Source organism: Staurois parvus, unplaced genomic scaffold, assembly GCF_062004578.1.
Source record: "Staurois parvus isolate SC_StPar_1 unplaced genomic scaffold, SC_StPar_1.0 ptg000008l, whole genome shotgun sequence".
Lineage (NCBI taxonomy): Eukaryota > Metazoa > Chordata > Amphibia > Anura > Ranidae > Staurois > Staurois parvus.
In genome coordinates this window covers 597,726-618,952 of record NW_028317804.1, presented here as the reverse complement: position 1 = coordinate 618,952, position 21,227 = coordinate 597,726, and the positions used below count along the sequence as shown (strand labels likewise).

The window sequence follows — 21,227 nt, the reverse complement described above, 5'->3', positions numbered from 1 at the left end:
ATGGAGACACTCCTGAGCCCCGCTCTGCATGTCCATTGACACATAGAGCGCTATTCTGCCCTGCCCCTTGCTTCCTCCTCATTGGCTGTGATTGACAGCAGCAGAAGTAAATGGCTTCTGCTGCTGTCTCTGAGCCAATGAGGAGGGAAAGAGCCAAGAGAGCCACTTCTCTCGTACACATTGCTGGATTGAGATCGGGCTCAGGTGAGTATAAAGGGGAAGCTGGGGTAAAGTTGCATAACAGAAGGTTTTTTACATTAATGCAGAGAATACATTAAGGTAAAAAACCTTCTGCCTTTAGAATCACTTTAAGGTTCTGTTTGGATACAAGTTCGGACTGGACTATTGCTATTATTCATGACAACTATCCGCTGTCAATGGTTGTTGAGGACACCGGTGGAGTCCTTAACAACCTTCGACATCACCGGCCTAATTTACTTACATGTGCTCCCTCTCCTCTGCTCTCCCTCAACATAGGGGGGAGTACTTTGCCAGGGGAGACCTCCTGGGCAAAGCACCTTGTAGCTATGTTGATGAAGAGGATGGCCTCTTTCCCACAACCCTGACCTGGTGGTTGTGGGGGTCTGCTGGTGGTGAGCTTATCACAATTTGGTAGAATCCTTCAACAATAAGAGGGCATCCAGATAGAGTACCAGCGCTTCATACAGAGCAGGGCCCTCGAACCCCTCGTGTATTGTTTTGTTACTGTATTATCTCATGTTCTGTCCCCCACTATAATGTACAGCTCTGAGCAAACCTTTCTGGCGCTATATAAATACTGTATAATAATAATAATACACGTGCTACCGCTACTCATTCACAAAAAAATATAAAGTGAAAACAAAGACAGCTTTTGATGTCATTTATTTTAGAAAAAAAGTCCCACGATGTAAATCCACTGTCAATCATATTTCCAGTGATGTATATCCATGTCAATTACAATGCCCGATGCCTGCCATTAACCTAATGGAGTTGGGATTTTGCAACCAAACTTTTATCAAGTCCGCCAAATCTGCCTCAAACAGAACTCAGGCCCAACTCTTCTTCTAGTAGAATATAGCATGCAGCACATCTGACCAGTTTCCAGTCCTATCCATCCCTCTTCCAATTAGAGTGCTACAGAAGATTGTAAGAGGCTGAACAAACACAAATTCATCTACTTAAAACCTGCATTGTAAGTACATTTTTGACAAAAATTCAGCCAAAATATTTTATTTTTAGTATTGGATACCATATAGGAAATACAAACCCATTTTTCTTCACAGAGTAGCAAGGACTAAATCTGACAGCTTTTTATTGCTGTTCATGTCCCTATGTAAGATATTTCTTCACTTTCTAACAAAAGAATAGCATTTTCACTATAGCTGGCCATATAGGAGTAGAATTTTGAATGGAAATTCTTCAGAAAAAAAGTTCTTTTGTTTTTCTAATCATTAATGGGCTAAATTGAAGTTTGTGTTTGATAGCAGTAATGGGAAAATTTAAAGGAGCAGGATGGAAAATTTTTCTCAAGTGAACAAATATCGAAGAGTTTCTGTTTTTGTTCAGGAAAGTCCATTCATTAAAAAAAAATTAAAAAAGCAAATGTTAAAAGCAAGTGAAATCTTTTGATTGACAAGCAAATCTTATGGATTATCCTATGACTTTTCCTAAGAATTATTTTAACCACCTCCTGCCGGCCATTTAGTAATATGATGGACTCAAGGTGGTTCTCTTGTTCTGGGAGGATGTCATATGACGTCCTCCCATTATCACCGCGCATGCGCGGCTCAGGGAGCCTCGGACACAGCAGATCACCGATCACGGAAAGAGCCGAAGATGTCGGCTCGGTCATGTGATCAGCTGTGTCCAATCACAGCTGATCACATGTAAACAGGAAAATGCCGGTTATCGGCATTTCTCTCCTCACAAGCTGTCACGCTGACAGCTCGAGAGGAGAGGAAAGCCGGTAATCAGCTTTCTGCAGAGGGGACATGTACACTAATCATCAGGGCACTGATGATTAGTGTGCCCTGATGATCAGTGTAGCCCCAGCAGGGCCACCTGTCAGTGTCCATCAGTGCCTTGTGTCAGTGCTCATCAGTGCCTCGTGCCAGTGCCCATCGGTGCCCTATCAATGCCACATACCAGTGCACATCAATGCCACATATCAGTGCCCATCTGAGCTGCCTTTCAGTGTCACCCATCAGTGCCACCTATCAATGCCAATCAGTGCCACCTATCAATGCCAATCAGTGCCACCTATCAGTGCTGCCAATCAGTGCCGCCTAACAGTGCCAGTCAGTGCCGCCTAACAGTGCTGCCTATCAGTGCCATGTATCAGTGCTGCCTTTCAGTGCCCATCAGTGATGTCTGTCAATGCCCATCAGTGCCACCTACCAGTGCCTCATCAGTGCCCATCAGTGCCACCTATCAGTGTTCATCAGTGCAGCCTATCAGTGCCCACCACTGCAGCCTCATTAGCGCATATCCGTGAAGGAGAAAAATCACTTATTTACAAGATTTTATAACAAAAACTAAGAAAAAACGTTTTTTTTTTCAAAATTTTCAAAGGCTGTAAGAAGTAGTTTATGTATTGTGACAACCCATGGGTCACACTGCCCATAGAGGCCACAATAGGTCTACTGGGAGGATGGACTGGGTTCTTGTGTACTTTCAGTAAATAGTAAAAATAGGGCACCTGGTAAAATTCTTTAAGAAAGATCTCTTTCTAGTTAATGACTATTTTTTGGGCCTTTAAAATAGGAGTTTTTAGTTCACCTGCAAAGGTATCAGTGGGGTCTTTGTGTAATTTGGAATATGTATGTAGATCAGACAGTAGTCTCTGATATAATCTACTCTGTTAAGCTGTTAAATATAACTATACATCCTCCTTTATCAGCAGGTTTAATCACAATCCCTTGATTGTCTTTTAGAGAATGGAGAGCTGGTTAGATTGGAGTGACCTGCTGGTCTCTTGGAACACATTTGAACTAAAGTGTACACCATTGTGTAGAAGGTATCCATAAAGGCTCCCTTCATATGATTAGGGTAAAATATGGATTTGGGTTTGAAATGGGTGTGTTGAATCGGAAGTGTATGCTTTACAAATACTTCTGAATCTACACTCTCATTTTCCCATATAAGTTCTTCTAAGATTTTTAGAACCACCTCTGCAGAATGAAAATAAAGGTCTGTGGATTCTGGTGATGTCTTATTGCTCTGGTCCTGACAATTACTATCTTCTCTGATGGCATAAAACTTTCTCACAGTGAGATTCCAAAAAAATGTATTCAAGAGATTCAGAGTGAATAGATTTGGAGCAGAAGTGGGGGCAAAATGTAAACCTTTGTGGTTGTCTTTAGAATTAGGGGGACTGATAGAAGCCAGTGTAATGGCTGTGGGGGCTGGAATATAATCTGTTCCCTCAATAAAAATTGTGGTTGTGGGTTCTTTTATGGGGGCAATCCAGATGTCTGTGGGCAAGAGGTTGTGTGAGGGTAAGCTGGAAAATCAGATTGAGTACCATAAGGAGTGGTGGGAAAATTATGAGAGGCGTGTGGTGTGTGCAAGGACGACACACCTCTGGAAGGTGAGCTGAAAAGATGGTGCTGGAGTCAGAACAAAGATGGCTAATAGGGTCTTCAAAGGAATGATATATTGAGTTGTGAATGGGAAGGACATAATTTTGTGTATGGGTAGAGACCAAGGTACCCACAGTAGTGGATAAATTATTCATATTATCCTGTATCAAGGAGAGAGGCTTATTGGATATAGGCGCTCTTTTTTGTGGAAAGGTTTATATTTCTTCCTCAGGCCCAGGTTAAAATTGGGTTTTGGGTGAAAACTCATGAGGGAAGGTATTTGTGATGAATCAAGACATATGGGTTTGGATCTATGTTTTTTATTCCAAAAGAATGCACAACCTGATTTGTAATACTCTATTATGCCTTTTTAATTTGCCTAATTTTCCTTTAATCAGGGTTTCTCCATGATGATGTAATTTATTGCTTAGAATATTGACTCAATCAGGAAAAAAGGAAACTGTGCTGAAGGGTAAAATGTCAGACATAATACAATTAACTGTATCAGTATACTTGGTAAGTTTCCTGTTTCTTTGTTGGACTACAAGACCCAGCCATTTTAAAGTGCAGAAATCTGCTGAGAACTGCCAATCTAATATTAGATCAGGATCTACAAAAATCACAAATTTCAAGACCTCTTTTGCGCAGACCTCTAGATGTAATTTTTAGTAGAAGGTATTGTTTAAGAAAACAAATATCCCACCATTGAAAAAGTGTTGCCTTAACCTTATTTCCCAACATACAAAAAACTTTTTTCTGTGTGTGTTTGAGTGACAAAGAGTTTGATGGCAGAATGAGTGTTGGTGTTGGTCAGAGGATGAAGAATCTCTAGAGTTAAACAAATTCCAAAGTGTACATGTTAGGGAAAAAATGGAAAAAAGAAAAGGGGGATTGGGGACAAGGAAAAAGACAACAGTTAAAAAACCTTAAGCCAGATGAAGAGATGGACTGGGCTATTTCTCTATGCAGCTGAGAGTGTCCAATACATAAAACCAAAGTAGGAAAACAAAAAAAAAAAACTCTGTAGCGCAAATGGAGAAAGAGTGATTAGGGCCCAAGCACGAAGCCGTAGTCTCTGCATGGTGGATCCAGGTGTGTTAATCCACTTCTATAATGGCTGCAGCTCTTCCAACAGGGTATTGGATTAGGAAGTTGGAAGAGCTGCAGCCATTATGGATTAACACACTTGGATCCACCATACAGAGACTACGGCTTCTTGCTTTGGACTTAATCACTCTTTCTCCATTTGCTCTATAGAGTTTTTCTATATTTTTGTATTTCAGCAGCTGTAAACACCCTTGTAAATAGCATCAATAAACACACCACTGTTTGTCACTGTATCACTGGACTGGTCTCTGTGCCTGAAAGTGGGCTCACCCCAGAGAGCATTATACCTGCTTCCTATCCCCAGCTCACACAGTGTACAATTAACAGTTTTAGAGGCTCCCTATAACAAAGACAATCTTCATTTCCAGAGTTCAGATCTACTTACATGTACTGAACATCTATCAAACATGACATCACTGTCATGGTGACAGTCATATCTCTATCACACTTGTGGGGAGGTGCAGTATGGTGCGGGTAGTTAATACACAAGGTCTTGAAAACGCCCTGTGGGTGGGGCGAAATGCATTGATGCACTTCTGGTCTGCCGTCTTCTTGGCCTATGTCACTTCCGGTATTTGGAACGCACGCCGACTTTTGCAGTTAAAGCAGCCATTTTTTGAGGTGGAAAGCTGGTCATCCTCTACAGTGATCCTTAAAGCGTGAGATCCCTATATTTACAATTTGGAAACTTGTTCCTTTGAAGCCTTTGAGGCTATTAAACAAGGCCTGTTATTTTATTGGAACATGTGAGTGTCCTTATTCTATTGATTTATATGGTATTGGAGTGGCAGTATTACACTATGTAGCCTTTCTTTCCTTGCACACTATTGAGGATTCCATGGAGAAGTAGAGTGGAGTCGATTGCTGTATCTAAGCAGGGTGAAGGCGATTTGAGTTCCTCCTGAGGGGCTATAGGATCCCTTATATCCTATGAAGCTTATTACTCACCTCCATCTGGTGAGTGCGGTCAATATTATTTTTCACGTGGTGATTAGGTGGAAGCACATTTTGGAACATTGTTTTGAAAATCCTTTTGAGAAAATAAGGACTTATGTTTGAAATATTATATATATATTTTTGCACGGACATTTATTTATTTGTGATTATTTTTATGTATTTAATTTTTGCGCTGTTTTTTGTGTTAAATACACAAAGTCTAGCTGCAGCAAAATTTGGAACTTGTATTAAACAGATTGCCAACGTTACCGACATGCTTGCGGGAGAACCCCGCTAAGGTAATAACTCACACTTCAATGTAGTCAGAAGTATAGGAAAAGAGGTGCCGACAGCATCTGTTTCAGAGGGTGAAGCCCAGCCTGGCCAGTTCAGTCCAGTCCCAAGAGGGAAGCTTCTTATCCGAATCTCGAGTCCCTAATCTTTCTCTCCTTGCCAGGAACCTCTCTCTACCACTAGTTACTTTTCCTAACAAGCGGGGTCTCTGTCCCTACACTAGGCACACTCCAAAAGCACACCAAAATACTGAGGCAGGGACTTAAATAGACCCTGCTGACCAAAGATGGTCACCGAAGGTCTCAATGCAATGTACCCAACCAGAACACTGCTCCATTGACCTAGGAAACCATAAAGAAATGTTGTTTCTTTTGGACTTCCTCTCCAGGCTGAGGTGCCACTCGGTATGAGCACCACCGGCAGTGAAGTAACAAACCGCACCTGCCTACACTCCCCCCTCTTTAAGAGATGTGGACCTTGGCATTGCAACAGAATATAATGTCAACAGCAGAGTAATAAAAACAGGTGAGGGCAACACTAGTACACACAGTTAAACAGCATAATCAGAGAATCTTGCAGGTAGTTGCCCACGATTAGGCCGCATGGGGCGGTGGGTGGCTGAGATCTCACTAGAGTCACTGGGCAAAGGTTCATTTTCAGGTAGTGACTCAGGGCTATAGGAGGCATGGGGATGAAAACAATTTCAAGCTACTCTTCACCTGGGCCCCAAGCAGGATTCCCCTCTGGACCAGCATTGTCCATGGCATCGGACAAAGTATCTGGCTCCGCTGACCTGCCCACAGCAGAGCCTTCAGGCTCAGGCCCACTGGGGACTGGATGTTCATGCTCAAATGGAGGCAAGAGGTGCCTCTTGTACCAGTGGGAGGTTGGAAGGGTTGAAATCTCTAGAGCCCTCAACAGACTTTTCAGAACACTTGCCACCCAGTACACAACACCTCAACATATTGCGATACAACCATTTCTTGACAAGGTCGGGCTCTTCATAGACCAGGTCATAAACAGGGGTAGGCAGGAATGGTTCCCCACCTCGTATGGGGTGTGTTCGCACTTAGGCTTCAGTTTACTACCCCTGGTGTGTTTTGGATTCTTAAGTAGCACCCAATTCCCCGGTCACAATGTTAATTCCTTGAGGGCTGATTCTGGAACTATGTCTTTGTATCTCTTCAACACCAGTTGTTTAACCTTTATTTTTTTCCAGTTCTCCTGTACCCAGGTACTGGGGGTGCGAGGTGGGAGTCTTTCAGGGGTATCTGATAGGAGGTCTATGGGCATGCAACCATACCGCCCAAAAATTAGGGAAAAGGGCATGTGTCTGGTGGATCAGTGGACTGTGCCTGGTGGATCAGTGGACTGTGGTGTTATAGGCCCACACCATGGCCCCCACATGCTAATTGGTAACTCAGTTCCAGAGTTCTTAGCATGCCCAGCAGCATATGGTTGAACCGCTCGCAGGCCTTGCTACCCTGAAGATGATAGGGTGGTGTGCGGATACCACTCAGGCGGCACAGTTTGGTCATGATCACTGACTTCAAGTTTAGGCCCTGGTCTGAAAGGATCCATTTAGGACATCCATATGGCTGGAAAATGTGTTCCCAAAAGAGTCTGCTGGTGGAAGCTGTTTGGTCCTTTTTAGGCACCACCACTGAAAATTTAGTGAAGTGATCAACAAATACTAGGGTGTATTGGTAGCCCATGGGCATTCTGGAGATCGTAAGGAGGTCCATGGTTACCAACTCAAAAGGCTCAGAGGTGATTATAGTCATGGTGCAACTATAGCAATCTTGGCAGGCTCTATACACCCAGTGGGACAGGTGGGGGCAGAAGAATTATCTTCCTACTAGAGCCTTTGTCTGGTTCACCCCAAAATGTCCACCTGCAGCATGAAGCAGTTGCCAGCGGATCCCATGGTCTTAGGATGGCTTGTGGCACAGGGGATAGTCTCTGATATTCCTTTATGGAAGTACTCTGCAAACTTCTCAGTAACGGCCCAGACCAGGGCAAGAAGTTCCAGCTTGAAAGAACTGTAGTTATGAGGATTCTTCTCAGTAGGCCAATAGCATAGACCAGGGGTGTCAAAGTGGTGGCCCTCCAGCTGTTGCGAAACTACAAGTCCCATCATGCCTCTGCATTTTGGAGTCATGCTTGTAACTGTCAATCTTGCAATGCCTCATGGGACTTGAAGTTTGGCAACAGCTGGAGGCTTGCCAGTTTGACACCTGCGGCATAGACTATCACTCACTCCTGGTCATCCTGTATTTGGGCTAGGATGGCCCCCAGGCCCTGCAGACTCCTATTTGTGTAGACCTGAAAAGCCTTGGTATGGTCTGCATAGGGTAGCAGTGGGGCTGAAGACAGTTTTTGTTTTAAGGTTTTGGAGACTGTTGCTGCACATCCTGCCAGAGGACTTGTATGGAAAGCAAGGGCCCACTCTTGTTTTGGGTGCTGTGCCCACTAAGCAACTGGGTTAGCAGGGCAGCTACCTGAGTGAATTTGGGTATGAATCTGGTAGCCAGTAGTACCCAACCAGCCCTAGGAAAGAGCGCAGCTCCGTAACAGTCCTTGAAGGGTTCCAATCTTGGACAGCTTGTACCATAGGGACACGCCCCTGGCTTCAACCACATGTCCTAGATATTGTATTTTCTGTTTCACCATGTGGCACTTGCTGGGTTTTAGTTTCAGTCCGTACTACGCCAGTCTTGAGAACACAAATTCCAGATGTTTGACATGGTCCTCAAATGTCTTGGAGAAGATGATATCATCGAGATAGATCAGTACATTCTCGATAGATCAGTACATTCTCGATATTGAAATCTACCAAACATCTTTCTATCAGGTGTTGAAAAGTGCTGGTGGCATTGCTGAGGCCAAAGGGGATTTGGCTGAACTGAAATAATCCCAAGGGCACGATGAAGGCAGTTTTCTCTCAGTCCTGGTCCCGAACCATGTTCTGCCAGTAGCCACTTGCCAGGTCTAGGGTGGAGGAACTTTGCTTGTCCCAGTGCTATCAGGGACTCCTCTATTCAAGGCAGAGGGTAGGCATCCTTATGGGTGCAGGCGTTCAGTTTATGATAGTCCAAACACAACCACAACCCACCATATTTTTTGTCCACTAGGACAAGGAACGGGGTGGCCCAAGGACTGCGACCATCTCAGATCACTCTTCCCTGCAACATGCTACACAGAAAATCCTTGACCTCTTGACGTAGAGTTGGAAGGATGTGGTGGTACTGCTCTCGGATGGGCGGTGTATCTCCAGTGTGAATTGGGTGGTCCATGGCCTTGGCGAACCCATAATCTTCTGGAGTAGTGGTGTACACTAGGAGATGTTTCTCTAGTAGTTGGTGGAGTAGTCTGATGGGTTAGAGAAAATCTTTGAATGGGATGTCCAGTTGTTCTAGCAGTGACTTGGGCTTCATCACTTGATGCCATAGTTATCTGTAGGTGAGCACACATGGCCTCAACACCCGGTTGGGCCTCAGAAATACAGTGGTGTGGGACTGCGCATAAGTTAGCAAGCATGGCGTGCCTGCGTAGCGTGACGGGCATGTCACCCAAGCTGCACTGTCCCCTGTGGGCCTTAGATAAGGTCTGACCCACCAGCCATTTCCCCATAAGTACCTTTTGTTGGGCCTCACAGGCCTGGAGCACTCTAAGCCACAATGCTCATCTGGTCAGTCCAGTCACAAGAGGGAAGCTCCTCTTCAGGATAGTGAGCCCCTAATCTTTCCCTCCTCTCCAGGAACCTTTGTGTACCGCTAGTTATTTTCCTTAACAAGCAGGGTCTCTCTCCCTACACTAGCAAAACCCGGCGGCAGGGACTTAAATAGCCTCTGCGGACCCAAGATAACCACCAAGGGCCACATGGGTGCAGTGTAGCCAACCAGAACACTAGTCTATTGTCCCTGGATACCATCGAGAAACATTGATTCTCTTGGATTTCTTCTCCAGGCACCACCAGCAGTGGAGAAAACAAACAGCACTTGCCTACACATTGCAGGGGGAAAAAAAGTTAATTATTCATCTCCTTCGACATTCTTTGAAACCTCCCTTTGGATACATGATGCAATCTACACCTTGAAGATGATGATAGGTTTTATAAGTGTGGGGTATAGAGTGATTTCAGTGCTCAGCAGTATAAAACAAAAAGTGTGGGTATGTCCTACAAACACATGGACGGATGTCATTCCTGAGGCTCAGATTAAATTAGGCAACTAGAAACAAAGGCAACATATGGTCTATGAATAACTTACCAGGCACATATGGAGGGTTTTCAAGACTGTTGTCTGGACAGCCATCCAAGGAACCGTGAACATTATTAGCTGGCTCATTCATGTCCTGTTTCAAAAGGTGGAGGCATTAGGCAAGGGAGGACCCAAATTGTTTAGTAACACCATTCACAGAAACACCACAATTGCATTAATACAAGGTTCATTTCATTAATTCAGGAAAACAACAATGCTGTTATGCAAACTATAGTAACCCATAGCACTCCATGGCACCTGTAAGCCCTCTTGCTTACCTTGGCACCAATATGTTCAAGTAAGACATGAAATCCTTTCATTACACATAGAGAGAAGTTGAAGGGGGCTAGAAACTAGGCACTGAAAAATAAACCACACCTTGATTTTATTTGTCAGGTGACTCTTCCTGCTTATGTAGGAAATGAGAGTTTGATTAAGAGATGTTTTGATTATAGATAGTGAGGGTGAAATGTCCTTCTTCCTGCCTCCTCCATCCTATGAAATATCACATGACTAGAGACAAAAAGAAAACTGCCTTTATTCCTGGGTGGGTGCCAGTATAGAGAAGGAGGTACCCCTTTTCCCCTCTTAGAACCCCTTACCCCCCCACCTTCCCCTGGAGCTCACCAAAGCCCTGCCTCCTTCAGTGTATCCCAAAATCATTCAACTCCCTCACGCCTTGAGAGCATCCCTAGAGCTCTTCAGCTCCCTGTCACTTTCAAAGCCTCTGACAGAGATACCAAAGCAGTTTTCCTCCCACTTTCACAATCGATGTTGGGGCATTGTTTTCTTCTATTCAGAGGCACAACTAGAACCTTTACGGCCCTGGTGCAAGAAACCATGAAGGGCCCCCCTGCCCCCCCCTTCTCTCCGAGCCTGTTGCCTTTTACTTCCATTGTGGGGCCCTTTATTGTAGTGCCGCAGGGGGACCCTTTCAAATGTTCTGCAGTGGGCCCCCTTCCTGCCATCTTGGGTAGGGATGCCATCTTTTCTTCAAGCCAAGCCCGAAAACTTTAGTGGAATATGACAAATACATAGACATATTTTTTTCATTAAACATTTCTAATCATATGGATTTATTCACAAGAGTCCCCCATTATATCAGAGTCCACAGACTTCCCCCTTTACATATGAACCCACAGAGTTCCCCTTTACATATGAAATCCCAGGATTTCCCCCTACATCTGAATCCACAGAGCCCGCTTATATCAAAGTCCACAGACTTTACACTTAGGAGGGGGGGGGGGGTAGGGATCTGATGTAAGAGGGAATGCTGTGGACTCTGATGTAAAGAGGAACTCTGATGCTAAGGGGGTTTCTGATCACCAAAGCGCCCCTTACATCAGAGTTCACAAAGCACCTCTTCTAACTGCGTGCCCCTTACATTAGTGTGATCACTGGAAGGGTAGAAGAAAAAGGGAGGGAGGGGAGTGAGCTCACTACCCAGGATGTGGTATCGACAATCTGCAACTTTCATCTCCACTATGCATCTGCTGGCCTGGCTGCTGGGATTCAAACTTCCCACCTACCCACACACCCCCTTTTTTGTGGCATAGCATTTCCAGGGATTGGAGAGTGGGGGAGACACAGGAGGAGGATGAGCATATCAGCTCTCCCTCTCCTTTCCATGCAAGGGAGGGGAGTGGGGGGAAATGGTCAGTGCTGGCTCTGGGCAGTGTGACAGAGACCTGCTCAGCGCAGAGCCCCGCAGCGAGCATCCACGCTTTGGAGCCACAGTCTAGGGCCCACCCTCAGTGGTAGAATGCCAGGGCCCAGTTGCAAGTCACCCTTTGAGACCCTGGTAGTTCTGCCACTGCTTCCATTAAACACAACCAAAACTAGGACATTTTTTCCTCCATACCAACTCCTGGTAGGCCTCCGATTGGTGGGTTGGGTTTGGCTTTGACAAAAAAGGGAGGCAGTGTTCTGAAAGGGCCCTTTCAGCTCTTACCCCCAGCTCTTACTGTTCCAAAGAGAAATGGTGCTTTGTTAGGCCTCCCTCCTCAAGATGAGGCTTGGTGTAGGAACAGTTCTACCTGTAAGCAGGCTGTTTGAGGTGTGGGTTTGAGGTCCCAGAGCTAAAATCTGAGCCTGGAGGGTATAACCTCTGCTTGTGAGCAAGATGTATGCCATGTTAAAAAGGTCCCAGGGCTAAAGTCTGGGTCTGAAGAGTATGAAACCATGTGTACCTAAGAGATTTTCAGCTAGAGTAATTAATTCAAGGTGAAGCATTAAAACCTTGTATTGCAGCTGCTTTGCTCCAGAATAAAGTTGTTTAATGCAACTGAATGCTGAAACCCACCCAACTACTCCTATCGAAGGGAGCTGTAGGAACCCCATGTGAGCTTTCAGTACTCCACTGCATTTGTCCTTCTGCCCTACCATATACTAATTTTGAATAAAGCATTGAAAACCTCCTTCAAGTGTAGACCTCCTTTCCTTTAAGGGTAAGTAAGTGTGATCTATCCTGGGGAATAAGAGTGTTAGGGGAGTTCAACTTGTATCCATAAGAGCCCTTTCGGTGCATTGTAGACAGGACAGTGCTGCAAAACTCCCACTACACATATAATTATTAAAATGGTAAAATATTTCACATTACCACCCCAAATAAAGTCTCTTAGCATAAAAATCCCAGCTCAACTTCTTTGGAAAACAGATTATAAAAAAGAGCAGTGGAATCATGACATTAGGAGTCATGACCCACTTTGAGGTCATTCACTAAAACTGGAGAATGCAAAATCTGGTGTAGCTCTGCATAGAAACCAATCAGCTTCTAGGTTTTTGTCAAAGCTTAATTGAACAAGCTGAAGTTAGAATCTGATTGGCTACCATGAACAACTGCACCAGATTTTGCACTCTCCAGTTTTGGTAAATCAACCCCTTTATATCTTGCATGGCTGTGGAAATACAAGACAGATGGCAAGTTAAAAGAAATATACAGTACTTCTTGAGTGACGAAACAATGACCACCAATCTACCCAAAACATATATAAATTATATGTGCTTTTTCAGAATTATCTAATATTAAATGTCATACTTATTGTGAGCACCTTCTATGTATTACTTACAATCCAAGCCCCATCAAAAGGCACTTTTTCATGAAAGGCCTTGAACATGTCATGCCACCATTTATGAGCTTCTGGATTTGTGAAATCAACAAACACAGTATAGCCAGGCCAGACCTGCAGAAAAGTTTAAGAAAATGAATTTGTTTAACTGGAAATCACAGGTCAGACATTATACCAGTGTTCTGTACATTTCCTGGCTGTTATTCGATAACACTTATTTTGGAATAATTTCATTAACCCTTAGTGAATGGAGGGGACCCTTGCTCTACCTCAGAAGAAGTGCGTGCGCACCAAACGCGTCAGAAGGAACCTGTGGACGTCGTTGACACTACGCCACCGGTGCCATGTGGAGGCCCGGCGGCCACCTATAATTTTAAGAGGGTCAGTGGGTCACTTTCACTTGCCACCTGATTATATGTTTTACTTGGTTTTTTTAAATAAATTGAAGTAATATGCTACACTATGAGTATCTCTCTGTGTTCTCTGTGAGGGGTCTTTCTCCCAACTTCACAGCCACAGAGTGATTTCAATCCCAGCCCTGGTTCCATTGAAGAGGAATATCCTATCTTGGGAGCTTCCTGACCTGCAGGATTTCGTTTTTGCACAAGAGGGCGTCATCGTCATCCATTTCAGCACATATCCATTTTCTGACCAGAGGGAGAGAGGGGAATCTCCAGGATTTCTTACACACATGCCTATTTTAAATGCGCTTCTGGTTAGTTTGCATTCTTTCCATTGGCACTGGGAATTATTGAGCACCTTTTCAGGACTATTATTGTGTTGATTTGCATGATTTGATCATTTTACGGCGCTGCATTTTTATATATATATGTTTTACTGAGGATTTTTACATGCGTTTATCCTGGATGTTCAGCTGCTGTTTCTTTTAGAGCGCTCACTGTGTGTCCTTTACCTATACATGTCCTGTATTATGGCTGCAGTTTTTGACCATCTCCTGTAGTATGGTTGCAGTTTCTCACCATCTCCTGTAGTATGGCTACAGTTTCTGACCATCTCCTGTAGTATGGCTGCAGTTTCTGACCATCTCCCATAGTAGGTCTTCAGTCTCTGACCATCTCCCATAGTAGGTCTGCAGTCTCTGACCATCTCCCATAGTAGGTCTGCAGTCTCTGACCATCTCCCGTAGTAGGTCTGCAGTCTCTGACCTCAGTACCACTTCTCCTGTCCTGTATGCTGGGTAGAATTCTAGGTATCTGTTCTTATTCTGTATGTATGGACTGTTCTCAGTACCACTTCTGCCAGGGCTCATGCACACACAAAATGCAGCTTTTATCAGCTGTGTCCAGGCTTGGATATCTGTCCCTAACTGCAGGTAACTGCTTTGTGTGTGACTACATGCGGACAGTGGCAACCGCTGTCAGCCTGTCATTTGTTTAAATGGGCTAAGCAACTGCTGCTATTCGCATGCCCAATCATTCCAGCCGCACAAAGTCGCTGGTTCTAGCCATTGGAATTCAGTGGCTGCATGTAAACAGCTGTGTGAAGGAGGCTTTAGTTTGAATGGCCTACCCCAGTGTAGTGGCCTTTGAAATACTCAGATATGGTTGCACAGTAAGGATGGCTTGGATATGAACATGGCATGGCTGTGTTCACACATACAGTATTGCAGTGACTTGCGTTTTACTGCATTGAATGAACACAGGTCACTGCTAGGACACACAGAAAACAATTGTGTTCTGTGTGTCCTGTTCACGCTGCAACACAGCTTGGAGGTACAGTGCAGTGAGCTGTGCTGCATTTTATCGTAGTGCACAGGAAGGTGCCACATGTCACCACACAGCAGCGCAAAGCAACCATGTTGCTGTGCTGTGACATGAATGAAGAATGACTTTGTCATATTTGATTTAAAATTTTTTTACCTGGTACCTGCTACTGAACCCCCCCCCCGAGCAAAAAATTATCTACGGCCCTGGTTGCTAGTGTGCTTAGCAGGGGTGTACTGCCTGAGGGCCCAGGGCAAGTAGGGGGGTCCCATTAGAGGCTCCTAGTACCTTTTGCAGGTATCACTAAATGGTCAGGATACAGACCATGGTCTGCCAACTCACTGTCCTATCCTGACCACGGTGGTCATGCCATTTAGAAACTTGTGCCCTGCATCCATCCCCGCTGTCATCCGTGTAACCCACAGTAGGAGGAAGGACAGCACTGGATGGGGAGTTTGCTTTCCGAGTTAACAGTCAGGTGATTAGTTGCTAGAGGTCCTAGCAACCAATTACCAGCTTTGAGCTCCTGCCTTCTGTCCAGATCTGCTGTGCCTCCTGCTCTCACCCCTGTCTGTGTAAGGTAGGACAGGAGGGGGGGTGCAATGTGCAGTAAGGCTGCTTAAGACATTGAGAGGCTGAGAACTGTAATGGGTGGCTGAGGACAATTGTGGGGGAGCTGAGGATAATTATGGGAGCCTGAGGACAGTAATGGAAAAGCTGAGGACAATTATGGGGGGCCAGGGACAGTTAGGGAGGAGAAAAGAACAGTAATGGGGGCTGGGGGCAATTATAGGGAGGTCAAGAGAGTTATAGGGGGCTGAGGATAGTAATGGGGGACTGAGGACAATAATGGGGGTGCTGAGAACAGTAATGTGGGTGCTGAGAACAATTATCGAGGCTGAGGTCAGTAAGGGGGAGCTGAAGACAGTAATAGGGGGGCTGAGGACAGTAGTGGGGGGAGCTGAGGACAGGTGTGGGGGGAGCTGAGGACAGTAAGGGTGGAGCTGAGGACAGTAATGGGGGGATGAAGACAATTATGGGGGATTAAGGACAGTAATGGGGGGCCGAGGACAACTATGAGGGCTCACGACAGTAAGGAGGAAGCTACGAACAGTAATGGGGGGGGGGCTGAAGAAATGTATGGGGAGCTGAGGACAGTAATGGGAGGTGGCTGTGGACAGTTATGGGAGCTAAAGACACCGATGGGGGGCTCAGGACAGTTATAGGGGTCTGAGGACAATTATGAGGGAGGGCTGAGGACAGTAATGGGGCGGCTGAGGACATTAATGGGATGGTTGAGGACAACTAAAGGGGGGCTGAGGACAGTAATGTGAAGAGGGGATTTTGATGTGAAGGGGAGGGAACTGTACAGAGAGGAACTGTGATATGAGGCTCAGTTCAGATCTGTGCATGAACATTTTAATTTTGAAGAGCTGCCCTACCCACGAGAAAGGCAGGGAAAGAAGTCCTTGATCCTTTTTTCTAAATCATGCTGTGCCAAGCTGCATGATGCTTTGACACTATGTGGATTGGTGTGTGTGAAAATGTGCCATAGGTGGCTATGTGTGGGGTGCCTTTAAGAATTAATGTCACCCCACACATCTGCTAAAGTGCAACACATTTCTCTTTGGTTTGGGAACACAGTCAATTTTGCGCACACGTTCTCCAACCGCAGAGATGTGAACCTAGCCTAAAAGGGAGAGGGGGGTTGTTGTGTGAAGGATCCGAGTCATCGCGCAAACATGTGATCTGGACCTCTGCTGGAAGAATATTTTACTGACTGAAATTTAATTCAGTGCAATATATAGGCGGGGCTTTGTGTGGGTGTGGCTTGAGTGTGGGTGGGGCCACATGATTTTGTCAGTCTGTCACTTGTGCTTAGGTTAACTATCAACCAAATTATCAAATGGCTGGTGTCATAACTGATCACATGTGCAGCACCATGGCAACTGCAGATCAAACAGAGACTAAGGTGGCAGCTTCCTTGACTGTAAAGGATAGGAGGGCTAAGTTCTGCTTTAACTTAGCAGAACTACCAAAATCTTAGTTCATGTGGAAAAATAGTATATCAAAAGGTATAGCATTTATATTGCAAATTTAGTAAGTGTGCTATACTCATTACAATATTAATTTCTAAAACAAAAGTGCAGTTGTCCTTTAAGGTTCTGTGGTACTTTAAAAAATGTTTTGACCATTCTCACCCAAGTATCTTCTCTCTTCCTGCTTTCTGCTCATCCAGATTATTGACTAGAATATTTAATTTCTTTTGTTTGGGCCAGCTCAGGAAAGAGAATCTTCATTTAAATAGAATGGCAGTTAGTAATTCTGTTTGAGTTTCAACAAAGAGAACAACATTAACCCTTAGCTAGTAGTCGATTTTCCTTCACTTACTGTCCCAAAACACAAGAGTAATGAAGAAGAGATCTTTCCAAAGCAAGGGAAATCCTCTTGCTTGTCATTAGAATAACTGAGAGACTTGCCTTCAAATTCTGATCTGGTGTCAACTCAAAGTTTTGAATTTTGTTTCACCCTTGGTCTTAGTAAAAATGGTCATCAGGACAAATAGAGAGAGTGAAGCTCTAGTGTAGATACAGACAAAGATTTCAACTCTTACCTACTTTATCCAAAATGGCTTTGGATGCACTTTATTATAGGGAAAAATTACAACCTCATAATTACTTTTAGAGATTGGTGACTAAATCTATAGATGTTGTGAGTTGTCAGGTGATTGCATCTGCTGACTTCCATCAAAATGGAAATATCAGTTTTGGGAAACCTACTTTGGTGGCTATGCAACCGTCAGAATAGTTAACTAAAAATGTTTACACATTTACAATCAACATATGGGGCAAACAACAAGAAAAGAAATGTAGACGGTACTTTACCTTGCCCACAAGAGGCTGTCCAGTTTCATTGGTAACATAAATGCCTTTCTGTAATCCCTCTTCATAAGGTGGATAGCTTCCAGGAGGACTGCTATTGCCAATGGCTGGTTCCTGAAGAAAAAGTAAAAAAAAGAAAAGAAAAACAAAATACTGTAGTCATTGTTTAACAGATGTTATATCAGCCTAGTATATGCTTCTATTCTTACCATTATCAACACATATTTCATGTCCTTCTTATGAAACTCTTTTACCATCTCTGGGAAATCCCCAAAACGTTCATGGTCATATGTGAAGTCTCGGTATGCATCCATGTAGTCAATATCATTCCACTGCACCTCCTGCAAAGTGTAATACCATGATGAAAATTAAAGCAAGGAACCCAGAAAGCGATTTGTATTCTGGCTTTAAAACGAAAGGAACTCCGTACAAGAAAGAAAAAAAAGAAATCAATGATGTACTAAAGGTATTCAGAAAAACTCACACAGGTGCTAGGCAGTCCTACTGTAATTTACTTTATGTTTCAATATTTTTATTACATTTTTCAGAGAAAAACAAGGGAGTGAAATATGGTTCATTCATACAATATTACATTAGACGTTACATAGTTGAGTATTTTTGTTGTTGTTCCACCCAATGGTAGGTGGAGGTGTAGATCTTGTTTAGCAATATCATCAGAGGTATTCATATATGTATGAGGAACCTTGGTGGGGAGTTGGGTTGTTAGGGGGGTTTTGGTGGGGGGGTGGAGAAGGAAAGTATTGAGGGAGGAGGGATATAACTGGATAATTGAGGAGATACCAGTCTTGGTTTGGACGGTAATTAGACTAGTAAAATGTCATCAGGATTGTACAGAACATTTTGGTTGGTTTAGCCATCGGGTCCATTGGTTATTAAATTTGTAATAGGAAGAAGTATTAATTGCGGATAATTTTTCCATTTCACATTGGGTGTTAAGGTCTGTAATTAATGAAGTGATTGAGGGGGTTTTATTTGTGTTCCATCTGGTAATGTTAACTTTGGCGGCAAAGAGTATGTGGGTAATAATTGTTCGGGCTATAATTTACTTTAATTTAGAGCATATCTATGCTCCAAATATAAAATCATATATTCATGACTAGTGATGAGCCGAATACCCCCTGTTTGGTTCGCAAATGAACATTCGAACCTAACAAAAGTTCGACCGCGAACTTCGAACCAGGACATTTTACTAAGCGGTATCTTACCGCATCCAAGTATGCAGTAAGATACCATACAGCATTTTTCCCCTAAAAAACCTACTAAAATTCCGTTATTTTATTAGGTCATGCAGTATTTTAGCAGTGAAAACATGCGGGTTCCCCACTGACAGCTGAATGCAAAAAAATTGCCAGAAATTAAACATTTAAAAAAAAAATGGCTTGAGGGTCCCCCCCCAAAATCTATAAGAGACCCTTATCTGAGCATGCAGCCCGGCAGTTCAGGAAAGGGGGGGACATTTAACCAAACATCAGACATTGATTGGGAAAAAAAATCTAAATTTTCCAGTTTCCAAAATGGCTGGCGCAGTAGCGTGTGCATGGCTCCACCCAAAGGGTGGAGGATTGTTTTTGGCAGTCAATGCCTAGTGATATTTGCTTACATGTGAGTGCAACCATACTTTAAATAAATGTTTTGATTATGATTTTACACTATGTGGAGCGTTCTTTCTTTGCATGTTTTCCACTACGAGTCCAAGCCTTATCCTGAATGGTTTAGCTACAACAATTAAAGCCCATTGTTTGGAAGCTCCATATCTGCTGTTTTGGTGATCTGGAGGAGGATTCGAGTGACCGGCTTTCTGGATTGCTTAACAAAGCGCACTTGACCACTCTTAATAGGGGGTCATGCCTTTCTAGTAAGCCTTCTGTAGTAGTGGTTGGTGACAACTGTCCTTGGATTTCTTTTGTTTCATCACAGCCTCTGTGACTTTTGTTGTCTTTTATTTTTGGATGGACTATATATTTGTTTTGACAAATTTTTCACTGTTTTCTTATTATTTGTAATTTTTTAAGAGCTGCACTTTTATGTATTCATTGTTGATTGCCTAGTATCAGGGATTTTGTGTTCAGCTGCTATATGTTTTACACTCATTACTGATGATCTATTGTGGTTCTTATTAGTGCAGGTAAGAGTTTAGGGATGGGGTGGGCAGAACATTAAGTGCGGCATTTTTTTACCTTAATGCAGGGAATGCTTTAAGGTAAAAAAAACACTGACTTTTAGCCTTTTATACAGGGAACTACATGATTTAAATTCTGAAAAACAGAGCACCAACCGACTCCTGATTGGATTGTAGTAGTGGGGGGCAGCATGCTAGCTGTTACTTTTTGCCTGTGGCATTAGGCTGGTTTTGTGTTTATTTAAAGTAAAAAAAAAACATGCTTTACTCTAAAGGCACTAATTACTGATATAGAAGTGCTTGCAAATAGTACCGATCCAGGTGAAAACTCAATTTTCCCGATTTGATTTACTCATCTCCATCCTGCATAAGAGCTAAATATAAAAATAATAAAAAAATAAGGTTTTCTTACTAGAGGTATTCCTGCAGCCCTTGTTTTTTCTACTGCTTCCCGAGTCATAGCAGAAGAATTATACCCCCAACGGCATAAGTGGAAGCCAAATGCCCAGTATGGTGGCAAGAATGGAAACCCTTAAGGAAAAAAAGGAAAAGTAATCATTAACATTATATATTATCAAAACATTATAAAGAGTAACGTTGTGAATATTTAGGTATTTTCTCAAATCTAGAAGTTAACCACTTGCCCTACAGAGGATTTACCCCCCTTCCTGACCAGGCCATTTTGTGCAATACGGCGCTGCGTTACTTTAACTGATAATTGCCAGGTCATGCAACACTGTACATAAATTTCATTTATGTCACATTTTCCCCCACAAATAGAGCTTTCTTTTGGTGGTATTTGATCACCTCTGTGTTTTACATTTTTTGCGCTATAAACCAAAAAAAGACCAACAATTTTTAGAAAAAAAAACAATATTTTTGACTTTTTGCTATAAATAATATCCAATAAAAAAAATAAAATTTCTTCATAAATTTAGGCCAAAATGTAAAAAAAATCTCCCCCCCCTCCCCAAAGGTCAGCAGTCATCTCCTGTACTGTCTGCAGTCTCTGGTCATCTCCTGTACTGTCCGCAGTCTCTGGTCATCTCTTGTACTATGTCCGCAGTTTCTGGTCATCTCCTGTACTATGTCCGCAGTCTCTGGTCATCTCCTGTACTATGTCCGCAGTCTCTGGTCATCTCCTGTACTATGTCTGCAGTCCATTGGTTTAGAATATTTTTTTTCCTGTTTTCTGCCTCTAAAACCTAGGTGTGTCTTATGGTCAGGTACGTCTTATGGAGCGAAAAATAC

General features: G+C 43.4%; 1 protein-coding gene across 2 annotated transcripts in view; it reads right to left on the bottom strand.

Moving 5' to 3' along the window:
• Positions 1–21,227, bottom strand: part of GAA (alpha glucosidase) — a 164,553-nt gene that overhangs the window by 40,569 nt on the left and 102,757 nt on the right. For both annotated transcript variants that reach the window (XM_089668682.1, XM_089668690.1), the window contains exons 7-11: positions 20,389–20,507; positions 18,046–18,177; positions 17,840–17,950; positions 13,231–13,344; positions 10,172–10,256 (exon numbers count right to left, since the gene is read on the bottom strand). In XM_089668682.1, coding sequence (XP_089524808.1) covers positions 10,172–10,256; positions 13,231–13,344; positions 17,840–17,950; positions 18,046–18,177; positions 20,389–20,507 — 561 coding nt within the window. The remainder of the gene's footprint in view (positions 1–10,171; positions 10,257–13,230; positions 13,345–17,839; positions 17,951–18,045; positions 18,178–20,388; positions 20,508–21,227) is intronic.